General features: G+C 41.4%; 1 protein-coding gene across 1 annotated transcript in view; it reads right to left on the bottom strand.

The window, feature by feature from the left end:
- The window catches only part of LOC100264484 (phospholipid-transporting ATPase 3), a 55,823-nt gene that overhangs the window by 20,151 nt on the left and 11,068 nt on the right, over positions 1 to 24,604 (bottom strand). The window contains exons 6-15 of the mRNA XM_059738068.1: positions 16,934 to 17,011; positions 16,681 to 16,777; positions 9,640 to 9,746; positions 9,138 to 9,203; positions 8,602 to 8,723; positions 8,390 to 8,474; positions 8,201 to 8,278; positions 7,988 to 8,104; positions 7,606 to 7,755; positions 7,417 to 7,521 (exon numbers count right to left, since the gene is read on the bottom strand). Coding sequence (XP_059594051.1) covers positions 7,417 to 7,521; positions 7,606 to 7,755; positions 7,988 to 8,104; positions 8,201 to 8,278; positions 8,390 to 8,474; positions 8,602 to 8,723; positions 9,138 to 9,203; positions 9,640 to 9,746; positions 16,681 to 16,777; positions 16,934 to 17,011 — 1,005 coding nt within the window. The remainder of the gene's footprint in view (positions 1 to 7,416; positions 7,522 to 7,605; positions 7,756 to 7,987; positions 8,105 to 8,200; positions 8,279 to 8,389; positions 8,475 to 8,601; positions 8,724 to 9,137; positions 9,204 to 9,639; positions 9,747 to 16,680; positions 16,778 to 16,933; positions 17,012 to 24,604) is intronic.

Consider the following 24,604-nt stretch of genomic DNA (forward strand, 5'->3'; position numbering starts at 1 on the left):
GAGAGAGAGGGTTAGTGTGAGAGAGGGTGAAAGCGATGGAAGGGAGCGAGGTGAGCGGCGAGTTCCAGAAGGGCTAGAGGGCGAAACAAGGGTTGATGCAGAAGGCGACGACTTCGTGGGGGTTAGGAGCAGGGCCAAGAAGGGAAGTTTCGGAGTGGAGTCAAAATGGTTTGATGTAGAGGTAAGGGATCAGAAGGGTAAGGTACAAACCCTGATTGTAGAAAGGAAAGGGGGAGTCTCCTCGTGGATCAGGTTGGGACCGAATAGCATTGGGTGCTTCATTGATGGTCTGGAGGCTTGTATCGAGAACGCAGGTACTGGAACCTGGGAAAGGAAATGGAAGGACAGTGGGAGGTCCTTCCTTATGGTGCGAGACCAAAATAAGGGGGGGTTGTTCATTCGGTTAGGGGTTACAGATTTGGAAAATAAAAGGTTTAGCATTTATATCCCGAAGGGCAATGGATACAAAAGTGGCTGGGTGTTAAAGGCAGAGATGCTACGCCGTCTAGGGTGTTATGTTAGAGAAGAGAGCTTACAAAAAAAGGGCGCGATGCTACTGAGGTCATCAATGGGGAAAACCTACGCGGAAGCAGCGGTGCAGTCAAAGGAGAAAGAGATCGCAGTGGTGAGGGTGGAGCTATGCAAGAGGGAGTTGAGCCGAAACATGGAGAAACTGGCTCACTGCCTGGTGGGGAGCTAGAACCCTAGCTATGGGAAAGGGGACGACCTGAGAGGTTGGGGGACTAAATTGGCGAAATTTTGGAGCTTGAAGGGTAATTTAGGAATAGCGAAATTGGAAAGGGGTAAAGCCCTCTTAGAGTTTGAGGTTCTGGCTGAAGCAAAGAAAGCCCTAAAAATTGGGGGTTTCTCGTGCGCGGGGTCTCCTCTCAGTCTGGAAAAATGGAGGCCTAAGAGGGGGTGTCTGCCGGAAGGGGAAAAGAGGAGCGAGGCTTGGGTGCGTATCGTGGGACTGCCAGTCTCGCTATGGGAGCGGGATATTCTGAGGAGAATAGGGGATGCCTGTGGGGGTTTCCTCGACATCGACTCTCAGACGGAGACGTTGGAAGACTTGCAGTGGGCAAGGATCTTGGTGAAGCTCAATAAGGAGAAGCCCCCCAACGTAGTGGAAGTTTGGACCGAAGAGTTTTGCTACGAGCTTACTCTTTGGTGGGAAATCAGACCCGCTGTGAGAATGGCAAGGGAGAGAAAGGGCAAAAGCAAACTTGTTTCAGAAGGCGAGGTCGGGGGTGAAGTATCTGCACGCGCAGGGGGGCGCGTGAGGGGGTTGGTAGGAGGCCCAAGTCTCGAGGTCCGACTGCAGTCTGATGATGGGACGAGGGGGCAGTCCTCGGGGTCGGGTCCGGCTACGGATCCGGATTCAGGTTTGGTGTTAGATGGGCCCCAAGAATCGTGTGGGGTGGTGCCGCAGTCGGCCCTTGGGCCTTCTGATGCCTCTGGGCCCTTCCCGCCCACGGCCTTTCCTTGCGAGTCTGGGCCGTACCATCTTGGGCTGTCTCTTGATGATGGGCGGGCCTCGAAGAAGCTGATTGGAGGGGCTGGACTAGGGGTTCGAGGTCCGGTCTCGTCTCTGGTCTTTTACGCGGACGACGCCCATTTGAGGGGGGCCCGTCCCTTAAATGGGGCAGGCCCAAGCTCTGTGGGGGGCCTTGACCAGTCCTGGTCGGTTCTATTGGTGACGGATGGACTGTGGAGGCCTTCGGCTGAGGAGCAAAGCTTGGAGGAGAACTCAAAGACAGATGACGCTCTAATGGAGGAAGCCTTGAGGTATGGGAATGCCTCTAATGTCTTTGGGTCGTTGGTGTGTGTTTCTCCTTCTCCCCCTTCTTCTTTTTCTGGTCGAACTCCACCGGGGGAGTATTACGACCGTTCTGGGGTGGTTCTAGACGCATCCCAGAGGGATTTTATGGACCGGAGGATGATTGGAAGGATGCCTGTAGTAATGAAGACTGTGGATTGTCGGGAGATTTTGGATGATAATAATGGCGTGATGGGATCCAATGGAAAGGAACTCTGTCTCGTTGGTGAGTCGGTTCCAGAAATCAGGGATTGGAGGGAGGCCAGCTGGGAGGAGAGTGAGTTGGCAAGGTTCAATCAGTTCTTGGGGTTTTCAACAGTGGGTTTAGAGAAGGACATTTTGGATTTTATGGTCAAAATCAGAAAAAGATGGGAAAAAGTGCACAACAAATCTCTCTTAGAAAATTCGAAATTTGAGAGGGAACTGAAGAGACTTGAATGGTCCATCAATTATGAAGGGGGAAGGAAGCAGAAAGGCATTGTGCAAGGAAGAGGGGGCCAGTATCCAGCTGTTTTATGAAGCTAAGGTTGGTGAGTTGGAATGTTCGGGGAGCTAATGATAGCTCTAAAAGGAAAGTGATCAAAGCCATGATCAGGAGTCAAAGGGCGGACTTAGTTTGCATTCAGGAGACGAAAATTCAGTCTATGACAGAGGGGGTGGTGAGGAGTCTGGGCTCTGGGAGGTTTCTTGATTGGGGGGCTATGGGAGCCTAAGGCTCAGCGGGTGGTATTTTGGTTTGCTGGGATAAGAGATCTTTGGAGCTGTTGGAGATGGAGGTGGGTAATTTCTCTATATCGTGTAGGTTGAAGAATGTTGAAACGGAGTGGTTTGGATTTTTACTGGAGTTTATGGGCCGTGTAACAGGAAGGAGAGGGAGGAGTTGTGGGAGGAGTTAGGAGCGATAAAGGGTATTTGGGAAGAGCCTTGGTGTTTAGGAGGGGACTTTAATGTTACCTTATCTCAAAGGGATAGGAGCAGGCAGGGTAACCTTAATGGAGCAATGCGTAGGTTTGCTCAGGTGGTGGATGACCTTGCCCTCATTGATCTCCCTTTGCAGGGGGGTGTGTACTCTTGGAGTGGGGGCAGGGGCAACCAGACTTGGGCTAGATTGGATCGCTTCCTGGTATCCCAGGGTTGGTTAGATATCTTCAGGGGGGTTGTTCAGTGTAGGCTTCCTAGGCCTACCTCTGATCACTTCCCCATTTTGTTGAAGGGGGGCGGGATGAGCTGGGGACCCTCTCCGTTCAGGTTTGAAAACATGTGGCTCAAGGTGGATGGGTTTAAGGAGCTCCTTCGGGAATGGTGGCAAGGAGGGGAAAGAGTAGGAAGGGCTAGTTTTAGAATGGCTGCTAAAATGAAGGAGATGAAGGAAAAAATTAAAGTGTGGAACAGGGATGTTTTTGGTAGAGTGGAAGTGAACAAAAGCTCAGCCCTTAGGCAAATTGAGTTTTGGGACAGGGTGGAAAGCCCTACCTCTCAAAAAGAGAAACGGATCTGAAAAATGAATCTAAGGAGAACTTCAAGAAGTGGGTTCTTTTGGAAGAAGCCCATTGGAGACAAGTGTCTAGGGAGCTGTGGCTTAGAGAAGGAGATAAGAATACAGGGTTCTTTCACAAGATGGCTAGTGCCCACTGGAGAAATAACTTTTTGGACAGAATTAAAATAAATGGGGTGGAATTGGTGGAGGAGCAGGAGGTGAGGGAGGGGATTGTCAAGGCCTTTCAGCACCAGCTAAGGGAAGAACTAGGGTGGAGAGCCGACTTAGAGGGGTTGCATCTTAAAAGTCTTGACCTTAGTGAAGCTGAAGCTTTGGAGGTCCCCTTTACTGAAGAAGAAATATTCTCTGCTCTGATGGATATGAATGGCGATAAGGCCCCTGGCCCGGATGGGTTTACCGTGGCCTTTTGGCAAGCTTGTTGGGACTTCGCTAAGGAGGAGATAGTAGAGTTGTTCAAGGAATTCTACGATCAGAAGTCTCTTGCCAAAAGTCTGAATGCTACTTTCTTGGTCATCATCCCAAAAAAAGGTGGGGTTGAGGACCTAGGGGAGTTTCGGCCTATCAGTCTGCTAGGGGGGCTGTACAAGCTATTGGCTAAAGTGTTGGCCAATAGGCTGAAAATGGTGTTAGATAAGGTGGTTTCGGCTGATCAGAATGCGTTCGTGAGGGGGAGACAAATTCTTGACGCCTCTCTCATAGCTAATGAGGTGGTTGACTTCTGGCAGAAGAGGAAAGAAAAGGGGCTGGTGTGCAAATTGGATATTGAGAAAGCCTACGACAACATCAGCTGGAGCTTCCTTATGAAGGTCTTGAAAAAGATGGGCTTTGGGTCACGTTGGATGGATTGGATGTGGTGGTGTTTTTCAATGGCAAAATTTTCTGTCCTTATTAACGAGGTTCCAGCAGGCTTCTTCTCCAGCTCTAAAGGTCTGCGTCAAAGAGACCCAATTTCTCCTTATCTTTTCATCTTGGGCATGGAAGTGCTGAGTGCACTCATTAGGCGGGCAGTGCAGGGGAAATTCATTTCTAGTTGTAGGCTAAAAGGTAGAGGGGATGCGGAGATTATGGTGTCTCATCTGCTCTTTGCAGATGACACTATTCTCTTCTGCGAGGCCAGCAAGGATCAATTAACTCATCTTGGATGGATTTTGGCGTGGTTTGAGGCGGCTTCTAGGCTTAGGATCAATCTGGCCAAGAGTGAGCTGATTCCAGTAGGGGAGATTGATAATATTGAGGAAATGGCGGTGGAATTAGGCTGCAGAATCGGAAGCTTTCCGGTTAAATACTTGGGGCTGCCCCTTGGGGCTGCCCCTTGGGGCCCGGCACAAGGCCTTGTCCACGTGGGACGGGGTGGAGGAAAGAATGAGGAGAAGACTTGCCCGTTGGAAAAGACAATACTTGTCTAAGGGCGGGAGAATCACCCTTATTAAGAGCACCTTAGCTAGCATTCCCATTTATCAAATGTCCATCTTTAGAATGCCTAAGTCAGTGGCTAAAAGGCTTGAGAAATTACAAAGAGATTTTCTTTGGGGAGGGGGAAACACGGGTAGGAAAATCCATTTAATTAATTGGAAGGTGGTATGTACTCAAAAGGAGAAGGGGGGTCTTGGTATTAGGAGGATGGGGTTATTGAACAAGGCCTTATTGGGCAAGTGGATTTGGAGATTTTCCGTTGAGAAGGATGTCTTGTGGAAGAAGGTGATCGGGGTGAAGCATGGGTTGGAGGGCTGTGGTTGAAAATCTAAGGATGCTCGGGGGCCCTTTGGAGTGGGAGTTTGGAAGGAGATTTTAAAGGAAATGTGTTGGTGCTGGAATAACATGAAGTTCAAGGTGGGAAGGGGGACTAAGATCAGGTTCTGGACTGATCATTGGTGCGGCAACGTAGCGCTGTCCCAAGCGTTTCCCCAGATTTTTGCCTTGGCAGTGTGCAGTAATGAATTGGTGAATGATGTGTGGGACCCAAGGCTTGGCCAAGGAGGGTGGAATCTCAGATTGGTTAGAGATTCTAATGATTGGGAGCTGGTGTTAATTGAAGATTTGCTCTTTTTGCTAAGGGACATCAGGGTAACCCCAGAGGAGGATTCGGTGCTTTGGAAAGGAGGGGATTCTGCCAGTTTTCGGATTCGGGTGGCTTACAATCTGCTGGCAGCCCCTAATCCTCTTGTCTTTCGGGGAAAAAATATTTGGGTGGATAAGGTCCCAACCAAAGTGGCTTTTTTTGCGTGGGAGGCTACTTGGGAAAAAATCCTCACGTTGGATAGGCTGCAAATGCGTGGGTGGCAACTTCCAAATTGTTGTTTTTTGTGTGGTTGTGAAGAGGAAAATGTAAATCACATTCTTTTACACTGTACAGTGGTTAGGACCCTTTGGGAAATCGCCTTTGCCTTATTTGGGGTTCAGTGGGTGTTTCCAGAGAAGGTCAAAGAGGCGTTGTTCTGTTGGCGGGGCCCTTTTGTGGGTAAAAAAAAGAAGAAGATATGGAAGACCATTCCGTTATGTATTTTTTGGACGGTGTAGAAGGAAAAAAATAGGTTAGCTTTTAGAGGGGGTCTTTTGGCTATTCAGACTCTTAAGAATTCTTTTGTATGTAGTCTGTGGAGTTGGGCTAAGTTGTATAGGGGAGAGGAGTCCTCTTCACTTATAGGATTCTTGGAGTGGGTAGCGGTCCCTTAAGGGCTAGTGAGGTGTTCCTGTTTTTGTTTTTTTGGCCTTGTGGCTGCTTTGTATACCTCCTGTATGCGGTGCGGCCTTTCGGCCTTCTTTAATATATTTTCTGCTCTCGCTTATCAAAAAAAAAAAAAAAAGGGTAGATACTAAGTTGCTTTCAATATGGACCTCGCCTCCAATGAGTTTGATTAAGTCAAACTTTGATAAGCATACTCTAGGTAACCCCAGGCTGAGAAACAGGCTGAGAAACATGGTCCAATGTTGTAAGCCTTCTCTAAACTAGTAAGAGAGTAGCTGGCTATTGACATAGAGATTTTAAGTTTTTTAGAGGGCTTATTATAAGTCAAGGCATTTCATCCTTTTAATTTATTGGTGGAAGGGATTCTGCAATAGTGATCTGATAGGTGTCTAAATCGGAAAAATATCCTTGAAAGTATGACATATGGCCTCATTAAATTCTAGATCTAGCTAGCAACTTAGGTTGTTTCTTTTCTTAGTCCCCAAGTTTAGCTAGTGATAGTGCAAATTGTTCTGCAAAACATGGAGCCAACCAAATGGTTTATTTTTTAAGGGATTACTCCTTGATTAGAACATTGTTTCCACATTTTCTGTATGTTCTTGCCCTTGAGGCCTGGATCAAGTGGTTAAGGGTTGGGGAGGGTTTGTGGGAGGTTCCAAATTCAAGTCTCAATGGGCACAAAAATTTACCTATTAAAAAGAATTGATAAGTAAGCAAGAAAATATTGTAAATAAAAGTGAAGGAAGCTATACAACAGAATAAACTGGACCTATACAAAAGTTGCCAAAAGGCATTGCCATAAAAGAGAGAGAACTAAAAAACACTACTAGTTATTAAAAAATATTTTGTGCATGTTCTTGACCCTTGATCTATATAGATATCTTGATGCTCTAGTTAGGTACTTCTCCCTTCTTTTTTAATTATCCTTTGTGTTTTTTTAAAGATTTCTGAACCTTTGGTTGTACTTAAAAAAATAATATCAATGAATTGTTTGTTTCTGGTTTAAAAATAAAAATAAAAACCTCTTCTTCTAGCAAAAACTACACAGGCCTTCAAATACAAAAGATAGAAGAATTAGGCTTCCTTTAATGTAGAGCACAAAACACGCATCATCAAATGATAAGTACTAGAAGTTTTTGTCTTGCAGAGGAGACAAGAAAGAAAAAAACACAACAAATACTCTTATAGTGTTTTTAAAATTGTTTTAAAAGAATAATATAAGAATTATTGTAAGGAAAAAGCTCAACAATGGTCCTTCTCAAAGCTTGCCAAATATAGTAGAATTGTGCATGTACCACATGCATCTACATATGATAACAATAAAAAAATAAAAAATAAAATAAAAAAAAGCAATACATATAGTGATGCAATGTTTTCCATGGAAAATGTGTTAACAGTTCAAATACACTAATCTACCTTGCATGCATCAGGATCAGGCTCATTCCTCCAAGCACCGAGCATGAGCCGAGCATCATCAAAATTAAAGCCCTTCTCATGTACAGCCTTACTGGATTTATGCACCTATGAGAAATCTAACAAAGTTAAAATTACTAATACACAATCAGCAAGTTATATCATTTATCAAAATATCATAGCCAAGTGTACCTCCTCAAGTTTTATTCCACGGCGCTCTGCTCCCCCCTTCTCTATTTCAGTAATACCAGTTCCATAGACCTCTCCCCCAATTGAACACTTAAAGAACTCCATTAAATTCCTTGTTAGGGTTCCAGTTTTGTCAGAAAATATATACTCTACCTGATCAAACAAACATTGCAAAAAAAAATGGCTCACTAGAAAACCTTAACAGTAAATTATAAAGGTAAATTAACAAAGAACAAGTCAATAAGAATTGAAATAAAAGTTTTTTTTCTTTTTTTCTTTTTCTTAAAATTAAACACTATATTGGAAATACTAGTTTATTTGTTTAGAATTATAAAGAACTATGGTAGCATCTGATTCAAGAAAGATTAATATATCATCTATTTACCTGTCCAAGTTCCTCATTCAGATTGGAAGTCCGTGCCAGTGCAGGGGTATTGGTTTCAACATGGTACATATGCAAGTCCTTGTTAATAAATTGAGTGGATTGGATAAATTTGATCATCTGAGGTTGTGGAAAGAAGAATTAAAAGAAACCTTTAACAAAAGTCATATCCATAGTTCAGCAAAAAACAACATTATAACACACAACACCACCTACCTCAATGGAAACATATAGGGAAATAGGGATAATCGTTGAATACAGAGTAATTAAGGTAAACATAGTCAGAGTAGCAACCTGTAAGACCAATAACCAGAATTAAAGGAGAAAATGAATGGAAACCCCAGAAACAAAAGAACCGGGTCTAATTTCAGAGATCTCTTTCATTGCACAGTAAGCAAGTAGTACCAGAAATCTGTTGCTTGGGTTAAACTGATTTTCAACACTTGCACCAAGGCCTAAGTAGTAGTACTTGCGGTTTATGAATACACCACTGGAAAATTAATGAGCAAAAACATCATCATGAGGAAAACTCACAAAGGTATGGAAACCATATTATGAAAGCCAAAGTCCAAAATAATAGAAACACAGAAAGAACAAAGACTAGCTTATGGCACCACCTGGCTATGGCTCCAATGAGACACATGAGGAACAGGCCACCGAAAAGAGCCAGTATAAGTTTGTCAAGTTTCCTTTCTAAAGTACTCCTTTTGGAAGGAACATTCATGGCATTCATCATAACCTGCAATCATGGGTAGCAGCCACAAGCCCCACATTAAACAAGAAGTGTAAACATAAGAGATGAATGGAGCAAGAGAGACATACCAAAGAATACAAGAGCAAGGAAGCTAGATCCCTAGCACATGTTGCTATAAAATTTTCAAAGAATCTAATATCATCCATAGGAGTGGAAGAAAACAGCTTTAAGAGTCAGGGATCCAAGCTTATGAAAGCAGATGTCATTATTTTCACAAAAATGCTAAGTTGATTGAAAATCATACAAAAAAGGATCAATTTCAATAGACAAAGAAACTACTTCCATCATCATTGAATTGAGGATACCACAGCCTAACAGGGAAAGGAGCAGAAAGAAAAAAAATGGGAAGTATGATTTGAACTTCATGCTATAATTAAACTTCACTCTATGACAACAAACCTTTGTTTCATGTCCTGTAAAAATAACAGCCCCAACTATGTATTCAGTATTCCTTAGACTGCATCCCTGAAAACATATAGTAAATCAGTAAGCCATTCAGATTCACCTATCAAGAGTATACAGCAAAATAAAAATTAATTATTTAAGAACAGTGGGGGGATGATCAAACAAGGAAATCCAGAAGATGGATAAATTAGTCAATCAAATAAAAAGGGGGCAATATGTCATTCAACCGAACAAAAAGGGGTTAATATTTCATTCAATTCAACAAAGCTCAATAGAATATTCTTGTTCAGAGAATTAAAATTGCATAAAAGAGCTACTTTAACAAAGTCCTAACAGAGATTCAAGGGCTGCAACTTGCAAGAATATATAATAGCCAAAGGTCACAAAAATGTACGAGAACTGAGAAGCAAGCAAGAAGCATGTGCTGACTTTAACCCCTATTGACATAAAGATAACAATTTACGAATGAATGAGAAAAAGGAAAATGAGATCATACTCTCAAAAGTATTTGATTTGGACTGAGGGGTAAAGTTTGCTTTTGGATTATAAGATTTCCAGTGAATGTGTACAATGAATTGTTTGGTTGCTCACACTGTACTTCACCTGCAGTTATAAAATAAATAAACTTGTAAGAAAATTAAAAAGAGAAAGCATGCAACATGATGAACTTGATTGTAATTTTTTTGACTGAAATAAAGACTTCTCTTGGAAGCAATCATCTTAAAAGACAGCCCAAAAATTGAACCCAGTGACGCACCAACCACGCCCCTTCCCTTTCTCCAATCATAAAGCCCCATAATCCCTTTCTTAGTCTTTCATCCCCCCTGAATAAGTAAGGCCCTGTTGTTTCTAATTCAAAAAAGAAAATAGGAAGAAAAACCCATTTGAAGTGGTGAAGGCCCATGCTACAGTAAGAAAGAAAGTACGTTAAGGTTACGAAGTCACTAAGTCAAACTATAAAGAAAGGGAGGCTAAGGTTACAAAGTAAGGTCAGCTGGTTAAGGAAAGCTCCGGTTATGAAAGAACTTAGCCATTAATTAATTAATTAAGTAGTAGCGGGGCATCGGTATAGAGTTGCATAAGCTGTGGATATAGACTAGGCTAAATGAAGAGATGTGAACTGAGTAATGTTTGATCCCACGTCAACCTTTAAGTGGTAGCAGTAAAATTACCAGTATTTTGGCACACATATATATCATCTGATCAAAATGATTTAGCAAACAACCTCATCTGCAACAAACCACATACTCGTTACAACTGTTTACACCCTACAATAATCAGACATATCACCTAAACTAACGAATTTTCAGTAGAACCTGTTTGCAAATGTCATCTTCCCGACAATAATCAGGCAAAGAAGCTAATATGGAAAACTTTCAGCAATGAAGATCCATCAAGAAGTGAAAAAATAACTATCCAACAACTCCTTGCTACACATAGAGTTATGTTCGCAGGAATTATATACCCAATGAACACTTTTTTTTTTTTTTTTTTTTTTTCTAATAGGTAAAATTTTGTCCCCATTGAGACTTGAACCTGGAACCTCCCACAAACCCTCCCCATCCCTTTACCACTTCAGTCAGGCCTCAAGGGCATTATATACACAATGAACTCAATTTGACAACCCTCCTTTTTGTTTGATAAACAACAAAAGCATGTATTAAGAAAAGCCAAAAAAAAGAGGGCACACCCTACGTATACAAGTAGTATACACAGAATAAACCAAAACAAGCATCAATTAAAACAGAGATATCCTAAAGAAGTGCAAAGCGCCAAAATAAAGTGCATCTAGGAAATTCAAAATAGAGGGATTCTCCAATTCCAATGAATCTTTGGACCACTCTAAAAGCCACCAAATGAAAAAATCCCTCAATCTTTAATCCAACAAATCTTCATCTTCGGAAGTCCTCCAGATGCGCTTTTTCCAAATACACCAAAATAAGCAAATCGAAGCCAAGCGTTCAAACTACTCTTTTCTTCTTCTCTAGCCCCTTAAGTTTCTATTGTAGGAGAAGATTTCTCACTAAAGTTGGAAAACACTTAAACCAAACCGAAGACTACTAACAAGGTCCAAAGCTCTCTTGTCTAATTACAATGAATAAGAATGTAATCAGTTGATTCTTCACCATCTTTATAAAGGTTGCATTTGTTGATCATGGATCATACCCTCTTCATTAAAGTATCTATAGTTAAGATCTTCCCCCAAACAACTTCCTAAGCAAAAAAACATGTTCTAAGAGGAGCACGGGAGCCCCATATCTCTTTGACTAAGAATATTAAATTATTCTCAGCCCTTAGAGAATTGTAATATGACTTCACATTGAATTTTCCCCTCCTATCATCTTTCCAAATTAAAGTGTTCTCCCCTTCTTGCATTTTTCACCTCCTCTAACTCCCAATCTTGGAAGGGTCTTCTAAATTTAAACTCTCAACGACCACCTCTACTCCCTTCTCTTTCCCATAAGTCTGCCACTGTAGCATTTTTGTGGGATGTTATCCTGAAAAGTGTAAACATCTTTCAACTTAGACTCCCGTCCCTACCTCTCACACCAAAATCTTGTACGTCTACCACTTCCTATTCAGATATTAGTTCTAAAACTAAACTCTTTCCACCCTTTTCTAATGTCTTTCCAAAGGCTCATCCCAAAAGAATCCCCCACCCCTCTAGTAGTCCAACCCCCCTCCACCTCCCCAAATTTTCTAAGAATGATTTTCCTCCGCAATCTCTCAAGGCAAAATGACTAATCTGAGTTGGCTTCTAATGTGGTTCAAGGCTTGATTTGGTTTGAGAATCAACTTTGAAGGCTAATTCTAGTGGGAAAGGTGGAAAATGTTTTTTTTTTTTTTTATGGATAAACGCAGCATGTATTGACAAGAGGCAAAAAAGCCACAAAGCATACAGGGAGTATACAAGGCGGCTAAGGCCTTGCAACCAAAAAAGATAAACAAAAACTCACCAACTCTTAACTAGAAGCTAACCATTCCAAAAAACCTATAAGGGAGAGCGGCCCCTCTCCAATATACAGTTTAGCCCAACCCCATAAATTACAAACAAAAGAATTTTTAAGCTTCTGAATTGCTAACAACCCCCACCCCCCCCCCCCCCCCCAAAAAAGCTAGTCTATTCCTCTCTTTCCAAACCGTCCAAAAAATGTACAACGGAATGGATTTCCAAATTTTTTTCCTTTTTTTCCCCACAAAAGAGCTCCTCTAACTAAATAAAACCCCCTTTACAGTTTCTAGAAAAACCCACTGAACGCCAAACAAACCAAGAACAATATCCCACAGCACTCTGGCCACTGTACAATGTATTAGAATATGATTTACCATTTCCTCGTCGCTCCCACATAAGAAACAACAATTAGGAAGCTGCCACCTTCTTTTCTGAAGCCTATCAAGAGTAAGTACCTTCCCCCAAGCGGCTTCCCACGCAAAAAACGCAATTTTGGTTGGAACTCTATCCACCCAAACATTACTTTTTAGAAAAACGGCAGCAATGGGGCTTGCCAACAGGTTGTACGCTTTCTTGACACCAAACTGCCCGTTTCTTCCTTCCTTCCAAAAAACCGAGTCTTCCTCCATAATAATCCTGTGACCCCTCAAATCAAGAAGCAAATTGCCAACCATGTCCAATTCCCAATCATTTCAGTCCCCAAGGAACCTTAAATTCCAGCCACCTTGGCCAAAATTCTGGTCCCACATCTCTTCCACTATGGCATTCTTGTGCACAGCCATAGCATAAAGATGCGGGAATCTTTGGGACAGTATTGTACACCCACACCAAAGATTAGTACAGAATCTGATTTTGGTGCCTTTTCCCACTTTAAACACCAAATTTTCCCAGCACCAAACAGATTCCTTCAGAATCTCCTTCCAAACCCCTACTCCAAACGCCTCATTTGCCTTCTTTGTCCTCCAACCAAAATCCTCTTGCCCATACTTTGCCATAAGCACCTGCTTCCAAAGATCCTCCTTGACGCAAGCAAGTCTCCATAACCATTTGCCAAGCAAAGCTTTGTTCAAAAGGGCTAGCTTTCTTAAGCCAAGCCTCCCCTTTTCCTTATCCGCACAAACCACCTCCCAATTGACTAAGTGGGCTTTCTTTTCCAGATTACTCCCTCCCCACAAAAAATCTCTTTGCAACTTTTCTAACCTCCTTGCCACTATCTTTGGCATGCGGAAAAGGGACATTTGATACAAGGGCGTACTAGCCATCGTGGTCTTTATAAGAGTAATTCTCCCACCTTTGGATATATATTGACATTTCCAAAGGGCCAATCTCCTCCTCACTCTCTCATCCACCCCATCCCACACGGAAGAGGCCTTATTTGGCGCCCCCAATGGCAGCCCCAAGTAAACTGCAGGCAGCTGTCCCACCCTACACCCTAGTTCCACTGCCATCTCATCCACCTCTTCCACCTCCCCAACCGGTAAAATTTCACTTTTTGCCAAATTAATCCTTAACCCTGAAGCAGCTTCAAACCAAAATAGAATCCAACTCAAGTGCGTTATATATTCTTTTTTTGCCTCACAGAAAACAACTGTATCATCAGCAAAGAGTAGGTGTGAAATATTGACAGTCTGTCTTCTACCTCGCCATATGTTACACCCAGAGATAAAATCCCCTTCAATGGCCCTCCTAATTAGAGCACTTAACACTTCCATTCCCATAACAAATAGATAGGGGGAAAGAGGATCCCCTTGACGCAACCCCTTGGAGCTTGGAAAGAACCCGGCTGGTACTCCGTTCACCAAAACTAAAAACTTGGCTGTAGATATACAACTCCACATCCATCCCAGCCACTTCGGCCCAAACCCCATTTTTTGCAAAACCTTCAGCAAAAACTACCAATTAATGTTGTCATATTCCTTCTCTATATCCAATTTGCAAATTAGGTCTTTCTCTCCCCTTTTTAGCCATGAATCAATCACCTCATTTGCAATTAAAGAGGCATCTAGAATCTGTCTCCCTGTTACAAACGCATTCTGATCGGGGGAAACCACTTTTCCTATCACTTTCTTGAGTCTACTGGCTAGCACCTTAGCCAACAATTTATACAACCCCCCTAAAAGGCCGATGGGTCTATAATCCCCAAGGTCCTCAGCCCCCCTTTTCTTCAGTAAAAATACTAGAAACATATTGTTGAGGCTCCTAATGAAAGAACTCTGCTCATGAAACTCCTTAAACATATCCAATATCTCCTCCTTTACGAAATCCCGGCAGCTTTGCCAAAAAGCCACAGTGAACCCGTCCGATCCTAGGGCTTTGTCCCCATTCATATCCATTAAACCAGCAAGGACCTCAGACTCAGGAAAAAGGAGCTCCAACAACTCCGCTTTCTGCTGGCTGATTTGCTTTAAATGCAATCCCTCTATATCCGCCTTCCAATCCGAATTTTCTGAGAGCAGCTGCTGAAAGGCGTTCGCTACCCCTTCCCTCACTTCTTGTTCCTCTGATAACCACACCCCATTTATCTTGATTCTGTCCAGGGAATTAACTCTTCGATGCGCTGTTGCCATACGATGGAAATAGTCCGTATTTCTATCCCCTTCCCTTAGCCATAATGGAAGGGTGGAAAATGTTGATGACTTGGCCTTGGAGTTAGGGTGTAAGGTGGGCAGCCTTCCTTCTCGCTACCTACGTCTTCCTTTGGGGGCTCCTTTCAAATCTATGGCAGTTTGGGATCGTGTTGAAGACAGATTCTGAAAAAGGTTAGCCATGTGGACAAGACAATATATCTCTAAGGGAGAGAGGCTCACTTTAATTTGTAGCACTCTTTCTAGCATGTCAATGTATTTCATGTCTCTCTTTGTATGCTGAGGCTGGTGAAGTTGCAGTTGGAGAAGATTCAAAGGTATTTTTCTTTGGGGTGGTGGGGCTCTTGTGCAGAAACCGCATCTAATAAGATGGAAAATGGTCTATTTGGAGAAAAAGAAGAGAGGATTGGGTGTGAGTAATCTCTCTACAATGAATAAAGCCCTCTTATGCAAATGGAGTTAACAGTATGCCAATGAAAGAGAGGCCCTTTGGAAGCAACTTATTAGTCATAAGTACGGAGAAGATGTTGTATGGTGTGAGGTTGTGGGAAGCTATAAGAAAGGAGTGGGATATTTTGAGTAATAGATTGGCCTTCCAAGTGGATAATGGTCAAAGAGGGTAATGGTCAAAGAGTGGGATTCTGGAGGAACCAAGTGGTGTAGAGATTAGCCACTTTGTAATTTTTTTCTCTTCCTTATTTGCCCTCATTTTGTCTAAGGAAGCTTGGGTGGCAGAAATTTGGAACCCCGAGGATGAAAGGGGTAGTTGGACCCATCGATTCTCTAGGGCCTTAAATGATTGGGAGTTAGATTATGTGGAGCGTTTTTTGCTAAAGATTCAAACAACTAGGATACACAAGGATGTGGGTGACAAGGTGATTTGGACGGCATCAAGGTGTGGGAACTTCTCGATCAAATCTCTTTATTCCATTTTGCAGCCCGAAGACCCTATTTTGTTCCCTAGTAGCAGCATCTAGAGAGTTTGTACACCACCTAAGGTGGCTTTCTTTGCTTGGGAGGCAACTTGGGGAAAAGGTTTTAACTCTGGACCAGATCCAAAGGAGAGGGTTCCATTTGGCAAATGGATGTTTCCTTTGACACTTTGAAGTCGAAACGATCAATCACATTCTTCTTCACTATGCAAAGTCGTGAGTTCTTTGGCATCTGCTCTTTTCCCTCTTAGGGGTGTCTTAGGTTCTCCCCTGCTCAGTTAAGGAAACTCTCCTTGGGTGGCATGGGTCCTTCGTAGGTAAAGCTCGTAAAAAGGTTTGGCAAGTGGCTCCTTTATGTATATTTTGGACAATGTTGAAGGAAAGAAACTTGTTAGCGTTTGACAATGAGGGGTTACCAATCCAAATATTGAAAAATTCTTTTGTATGTAATTTGTGGTCTTGGTCTAAGGTGTTTGTGGATATGAACCTTAATTCTCTTGTTAACCTCATTGATTGGTTAGGCTCAAAGTAAGGGTAGGTGATTGTTTTGTTTCTTTCCCTTTCCCTCTAGGGCAAGCCTTTAGGCTTTTGCTCTATATTTCCTGTATACTTGAGGGAACTGTTTTTGGCATCTCCTCTTTCTAAATATACTATTTCTCTTTACCTATTAAAAAAAATAAAAAATAAAATAAAATAAATATCTATGGGTTACCCTGTTTGCAAATAAAATTAAGAGAGAGTGCTCTATTTTTATTTCCATCCCTCCACTTCTCTTGCATTTTTCAGGGAAAAAAATAACAAAACAAACAAATAAAGTGGGAAATGAGAAAAAGAAATAAAAGAAATTCAAGTCAAAGGACTATTGTTTCTTAAAATGTTTTCTCATAGGTCACATTTGCCACTTCTCTAATGGTAAACCCACTTTCTTTGCCTAACTCTAATTCAGATTTAAATACTGCCTAAAGCTGCGGCTTCAGATATAAGAAAACTTTTCCATCTTAAATAAGTTCTAGAAAAGCTCAAAACATCCTTAGTAATATAGCTTGCAGAATAAGTTTTGCCCAGACCTTTGAATTCTGAGGCTTTTTCTGGAGTCAAGTAGTCCCAAGTCTTTTCCAATGCTTTTCTGATCTTCAAATTTGTTTCACCATCCAGATTTGCAGTCTGTGATTAAAAGAAAACAGCAAGGAAAAAAACAAACCAAAAAATGAATAAAATGAATTACCATAAAAAAAAAAATCCCACTCTATCAGATTAACTGTGTTAAGCTCCAAAAAATAAAGAATTACTCAAATAGGGTATAAAAGAAGGGAAAAAAACCTCAATGTAGCAAACACCATCTGGGTTTGTACCAGCAAGGAACAGAATATCTGCAGGAAAGAAACCATCCTGCTTAACCTGCAATCAGAGAAATGCACAATTTTGTACAGAACTTCTAGAAATTTCTTATATTAAAAAACGGCTCCTTTGTTGCAAAGAAAATAAAAAAGGCATGGAATGCAGCCCCTTTATGTTTATTTTGGACCTTATGGAAGGAGAAAAATAGAAGTCTTTGAAGATACTGAATTAGCGGATCAAACTATTTTATGGTCTTTTTTGTACATGTTTTCAGATTGGGTTAGGGTGCATGTAGATTGTACATCATGGTCCATTTTCGATTTCATTGATTGGTTGGGATGTAAGAGGGTGATTTTGTTGCTCTTCCTTTTCTTTTTGGCCTTGTTGCCTTGTATACATCCTGTATACTTTCAGGTGTACATCAGGCTTTCTTAATACAATTGCTTTTACTTATCAAAAATATATATATATATATATCCTAATCAATTAAAAAGCAACATAAATTCAGCAACATCTGGTTAAACACATGGGATAAGAAATGCAATCGTATTCAAACTTTTGGGTCACTATTATGTAGGTTAAGAGGACAAGATAATTTATTCATAGCAACACTTGTATCCCTTGATTGGATATAGAGATCTATGAGGAGAGTGAGACTTTCATACCATGTAAATAAAATCCCAGAGGTTTATGATACAACCACCTTGACATAATTAAGGTCTAGGTTTTTAAACTTATTCATTTTACAAACAGTTACTCTATTCTTCAAACTACACCACATCCTTAATTTGCAAGGAGTCCATCTTTTCTCTTCAAACAACACCGCTGTATAGCTTCTCAGTCAATTTCAAGAAGATCCTACTAGCTATCCAATCACTATTCATGTGTGAGTCTCCCTATCACCATCTTATTTTAAAATCAAACTGGGAACTTTTGATTATTTTTAATCAAGCTCAGTCATTTCCCTTGATGAATTCCATGTTCATTTGATGTTTTTCTCTTCAAAATTATAGTGTAGATTCACGCATAATCAACAAATGACATGATTTCAGTCGACCACCAAAAAATGATAATCAAAATAGACCTTATTCTGACCAAATAGAGAACACCAGAATGGGATATCATACAGTTCAAATATCCAGACTAATACGATATCTTGGGATATCCATATCCTGTGGACTGCACTCTGCCAAACTAAACATGACCTAGGATCATAAATCTTCTTCTCAAAGGAGAATGGCTATATCATTTTCAAGTTAGACACAAAAAGTACACTTGTAAATTTGTTTACGAAAAAAATGCTAAGTTTCCCCCTCCACAGGCCCCCACAAATTCTGTAATAGAAGAAAAAACAGTACAAACTTGGGCAGGTTAACATTAAGACGATTTCCTGTACATCTGTGATTTCCAAGTGTATGCAACAGAATTCAACACAACTGAATAATGCCTTGAATCCCGACCATTTAGTCCTGCTAGTTTAACTCTTCATCACCATTCAGCTTTATCTTTTTGATAGGCAAAGAAGGTTATGTATAAATTAGAAAAAGAAGAAACTACACCAAAGTACACAGGACATATACAAGAGGCACCTGAAGCAAAGCCAAGAAAGCAGAACCATAAAAAATACCCTAACCCTCAAGAAGAACCCACCCACCGTACAAAAACAAACAAGGACATTGACCCTTCACTTAAGTACACGCTAACCCAAGATGAAAGATTACAAAGGAACAAAACTTTTATCACTTGGTCATTCTGTTCTTTATCATGAAAAGCTCTTCCTGTAAGCAAACCACATCCACTCTTTGCAATCTAATTAGGGACTTAATTACTTTTCTTTTCTATTTGTCATTGGCCCCTCTAACATTCAAAGAAAGCATTCTCAGCTTCATTGATTAACTGAAACCAACTCCCAACCCTTCTTTCCACACTTCCTACCCCCTTCCAGCTACATGATAATTGACCGAGCTTTCCAACTTCCTTAACTCTCAGCTTCGGCGCTTGATCTGGCCACTACATCTTGTTTCTTACTCTTCCAGGATATTGAGTTACCTCTAATAAAAACACAATACCCTGAGGTGGAATGCCTATCTGAGGGTGAACCAGCCCAGTCTGCATCTGTGTAACCAACAATTTGGGTATGGCCCCTGTCTTCATACAACCTACCTTGGCCTAGTGTTCCTTTAATATATAGAACAATGCGGATCACAGCATCCCAATGGTTGTCACATGGTGACTGTAGAAATCGACTAACCACACTCACAGGAAAAGAGATGTCTGGCCGAGTGATGGTGAGGTAGTTCAGTTTGCCTACAAGTCGTCGATATCTTCCAGGATCTCTTAGAGGCTCCCCCTATCCTGGTACAAGTTTGACATTTGGATCCATAGGAGTGTCAACAAGTTTACATTCTAACATACCTGTTTCTTCCAAGATGTCTAAGGCATACTTCCTTTGTGACATAACCACACCTGAACGGGATTAAGCTATTTCAAGTCCCAAAAAGTACTTGAGTTTGCCCAAGTCTTTGGTTTGAAAGTGGTTGAAAAGGTGTTGCTTTAGTCTTTGGATACCCTCATGATCACTGCCTGTAATGACAATGTCATCCACATAAACTACCAAATAGATGCACTAGATCGAAGAGTTATGATGATAGAAAACTGAATGATCTGCTTCACTCCGAAACATTCCAAACTCTTGAACAACTGAACTAAAACGCCCAAACCATGCCCAATGAGACTATTTCAAGCCATATAAAGAGCGGCGTAACTTGCACACTAAACCATACTCCCCTTGAGCAACAAAACCAGGTGGTTGCTCCATATACACTTCCTCGAGAAGTTCACCATGAAGGAAAGCATTCTTAATATCCAACTGATGAAGAGGCCAATGACACATAGCTGCCATGGAGAGAAATAAGCGAACAGAAGCAATCTTGGCAACAGGAGAGAAGGTGTCACCATAGTCACAACCATAAATTTGAGTATAACCTTTAGCAACCAAGCAGGCCTTAAGGCGATCAACCTGACCATCAGGACCAACTTTAACAGTGTAGACCCAACGACATCAAACTGTAGATTTACCAGGAGGTAAAGAAACAAGATTTCATGTGTCATTGGAGTGCAGAGCAGCCATTTCATCAACCATTGCCTGTTGCCACCCAGGATGAGAAAGTGCCTCACTAGTGCTCTAAGGAAGAGAAACAGAGGATAAAGTAGAGATAAAGGCAGAATAGGATGAAGATAATCGATGGTAGCTCAAAAAATTATAAATAGGATGAGGATTACGAGTAGATCAATTACCTTTCCGAAGAGCAATAGGCAAATGGTCAATAGATGATAGGGTCGGGGTAGGAGAAATTGGTGGGACAAGAGATGAGTCATCAGGTACCTTAGCTGAATAAAGAGGAGGAGTAACAGCACGATGTCGACGATGATAAACCTGAAGAGGACAAGAGAGCACATCTGAAGGGGGGGATATATAGGGAAGTGGCAATACTTCAGAAATGGGAAGAGATTCAGAGGATGAGAAGAATGGAGAGTCCTCAAAGAAGGTGACATCAGCGGAGAGAAAATAATGATGAGTGTCGAGGGAATAACAACGATAGCCCTTCTGAAGTCGAGAGTATCCCAAGAAGATGCATTTCGTAGCCTTGGCGGAGAGCTTGTCCTGTCCAGGTGTGAGAGTATGAACAAAACAAGTACAGCCAAAGACACGAGGAGGAAGGAAATAAATAGGTTAGGTAGGAAAAAGGAGGGAATGAGGGATTTGGTCATGTAATATAGATGATGGCATACGATTAATCAAGTAACAGGTTGTAAGAACAGCATACCCCCAAAAACGAAAAGGAACATGACTATGGTGAAGGAGGGTACGAGTTATCTCGACAAGATGTCAATTTTTACGTTCAGCAACCCCATTTTGTTGAGGAGTATGAGCACAAGATGACTGATGGAGGATCCCATGTTGGGACATAAAAGAAGTAAAGGGTGTAGAAAAATATTCCCGAGCATTGTCACTGCGTAACACTCGAATAGAAACATTGAATTGTGTTTGGATTTCAACATAAAATTTCTGGAAAATAAAGAATAACTCAGCTCGATTTTTCATTAAAAATAACGAAGTACATCTTGAATAGTCATCAATGAAAGTGACAAAATACTGAAATCCTAAAGTAGACACGGTCCAACATGGACCCCAAACATCAATGTGGACAAGTTCAAAAGGAGACTTTGCCCGATTATTCAAACGCTTTGGAAACGAGACACTAATATATTTCCCAAGCTGACACGACTCACACGCAAGCGACGATAAAGTGGAAAAACGAGGGACCATCTTCTGGAACTTGGAGAGACTAAGATGACCCAGACGACTGTGAATGAGAAAAGGAGCATCGGTGGAAATGCAAGCTGCAGGAGATGAAGGTGATGTGAGGTGATAGAGGCCTTGAGACTCATGCCCTATGCCCATCGTCTTCCCCGTACTCCGGTCCTACAAGATCACAAATTTATCAGAAAAAGTGATAGAACAGTTAAGAGTGCGAGTTATTTTGCTGATGGAAATAAGATTAAAAGGACACTCAAGGGCATAAAGGACAAAATGGAGAGGTAGGGAAGGGAGAGGATGAGTCAAACCAATACCTTTAGCCATAGTTTGGGAACCATTAGCTAAAGTAATAGTAGGTAAGGCAAAGGTAGTAGTAATAGAGGAGAAAAGGTGTTTATTACTAGAGATATGATCAGATGATCTAGAATCTAGAATCCACGGGACAAGATAAGGAAACTCAATAAAGCAGACAGAGACATTACCGGTCTAGGCAACAAAAGCTGATGTGGCTACCTGATATCGGAGATAGGCATCATAATCACTACCAGTAAGGGTGATACTCTGAGATGTGGAGCTCGCAGCGGAGTCAGATCGAGATAGCAGAGGATCAGATGACTAAGCAATGTGGGCAGTGCGAGGAGGCCGTCCATGTCACTGATAGCAACGATCTTGAGTGTGACCAAGCTTATTATAATAGGTGCACTGAGGACGTTGTCCTCGACCCCGATTGCCACTACGTCCTCCTCGAGAGTTAGTCTAAGAGGCTAACACAAATGAATCTGAAGGACCATCAGTCAACAAGGTCTGAGTAGAGGAGAGGCATAAGAGACTAGCGAACACATCATCCAATGATGGTATTGATGGACTAGCAAGAATCTGATCTCGGACAGACTCAAGATCTGGACGGAGGCCAATGAGGGTTAACACCATAAAGAACTTGTCAATCTGTATTTGTTGAGCTTCAACACCATTAGTGAAAGGCATCAAAGTTAAGAACTCCTCCTTAAGAGACGCAATCCGGCCAATATAAGTAGACGGATCCATGTCCTACTGTCTCACATGAACAATATCAAAAACCACCTTATAAAATCGTTGAATATCATTCGTGTATAATCCTTTAGCCTAAGTCCAAAATTTAAAACAGGTTTTGTAGGCACGAAGATGATGTAAAATTTTGGGATAAACAGATTGTCATAATACGCTGCATAATTGTGCATCGATTTTCTTCCATTGCACTTTGTCAACATCAGGTATAGCATCCTCAGGTATAACAAGATGATCCTCATAACCTTGTCCCATAAACCAGAGTTCTACGGACGCTTACCAAGAGAGATAATTCTCACTACCAATCAATTTTTCCGATGTGATAGTAGGAGATCCAAAGATGATGGATGTAAAAATAGGATTTTTAGTCACTATATCCACTTCACCTAAGATTGAATCACGTTTGGATCGAAGAGAGCCCTAAAGGGAGGTCAGATCACAGTTGTGGAAGAAGAACCTAGTATGTCGGAACCCAAACAAAGGAGAAAAGTGACTAGAGATGAAGAAGAGGCCTTCCCAAGGCACACACAGGTCTCGGCCAAGGAAGGGAGCTGCTATCAGAGGGCGGAAGAGGCTGAAAGAAGACCCGCGGAGGTTGAAATGCCAAAAAAATGGAAAAGCAGGGTTCGGAGAGGACAGACGGAGGCTTAGAAGTGCAAGACGATGCCGGACAAGCCTGCTGGTAGAAGCTCGAAACTAGAAAGTGGGTCACGCGCCCTCACGCGTCGGTGCGTGGGATTCAAGCCGCCGGAGAAAAATGGCGCATGGGAGGCACGTGGATCGGTTTTTGGCTCCGATGCTTTGAGAAAAGTTGCAAATCTCCTCTTTGCACTCCTGATGATGTGGTCGATGTCGGAAAATATCGTCAGGGGAAAAAAAGTTGCCGAAAAATATCGCTGGAAAAATGTTGACGGTGATGAGGGTTTTCTGACCACGATATGTCTGACCGGAAAGCTTTGGGAGATGGAAAAGGTGACCGAAATGAAACACGGTCACTGGACGGATTCCCGGAATTAATTACACGGGTAAACCAGAAAGAATAAAGTTTTCTCCCTTGGCTCTGATACCATGTTAAAAGAGAGAGAGAGAGAGAGAGAACCTTAATTCTCATTCATGTTGTTCACTTCTTACAATAGAGAAATATATATATACAAGGCTAGGTTGAACTAACTATCATATATGTGACCTATATTAAGAAAGGAAAGAAAGATTGTACACTATAAATACATTATATTCAACATATATTATAACCACAAAAATTGAACACCAGATAAACAAGACAATCACCACTCCAAGACTTAGATTTATTATACAATCAAAATGCTTCATTTCCCCCATGAAGTTGGCACATTCTACATAAGTCTTGCTAGGAGACATGTAATACCTGGGTTTTTAGTGACACGTCAAATTTAGGAGGATTTTTGAAATTTGAATATTAAGTATATTGTGAGAATCATTTAATTATTATTGAGTAAATAAAATTCAGGATATAGAAGTTAACTGCTAGCTTGGATAGGAGTAACCCTTAGGGTCAAATCTTTGACCTAGAGTCAAAGGGTCAAGTTCCGGGTCACCCAGAAATTGCATCGTGACAAGACAGCTATCCTTCCACACCCTCACGAATGAAAAAACAAATCCTGAGCACAACCCCAATACTGGATGACCAAGACCTATGGCAGCATTCCACTGTCATTCCCAAATCCAAAAATCCAGGGCAACTAGGGTTGCCTAGCCCATCAAATGAGACCAAAAATTCTGCAAAAGTAGCAAGTTCCTAATGCTAAGTGAACTATATCTTCAAGGTCACTATACAAAACATCCAACCACAAAAATCCAAAAAATACCATGTGTCAAAAAAAATACACACAGAAAATGATGCAAACCCATTCTAATGAAATAAACGGACAAAAAAAATTAGAAAAAAAATTCACACTTTTATACACATGCCTTACAAAACAAATATGAATAGCAAGTATAATGGGCAATAAAGATGATTAAGAATGAAACACTAGTATAGTATTATATTGGTCATGCAAGAATGACCAATACGCACACAAAAGACATTTATACAAACACACACACACACACCCCTTTACCTATACAGGAGATGACACTATACAAAAAGAAATAATAGTTAATATGGGATGTGTGCAAAAAATAACACCACAATCGTAATAGTGGTACAAGCATAAATATATCGTGCAACAAAACTATTTTGTCAGAAAGTAAGGTTAATAGCCAAAAAAAAAAAATAGCTGCCCTTGTGGCTTAACTCAAGAGGCAAGGGT

This window comes from Vitis vinifera, chromosome 7 (assembly GCF_030704535.1).
Source record: "Vitis vinifera cultivar Pinot Noir 40024 chromosome 7, ASM3070453v1".
NCBI classification, from domain to species: Eukaryota; Viridiplantae; Streptophyta; class Magnoliopsida; order Vitales; family Vitaceae; genus Vitis; species Vitis vinifera.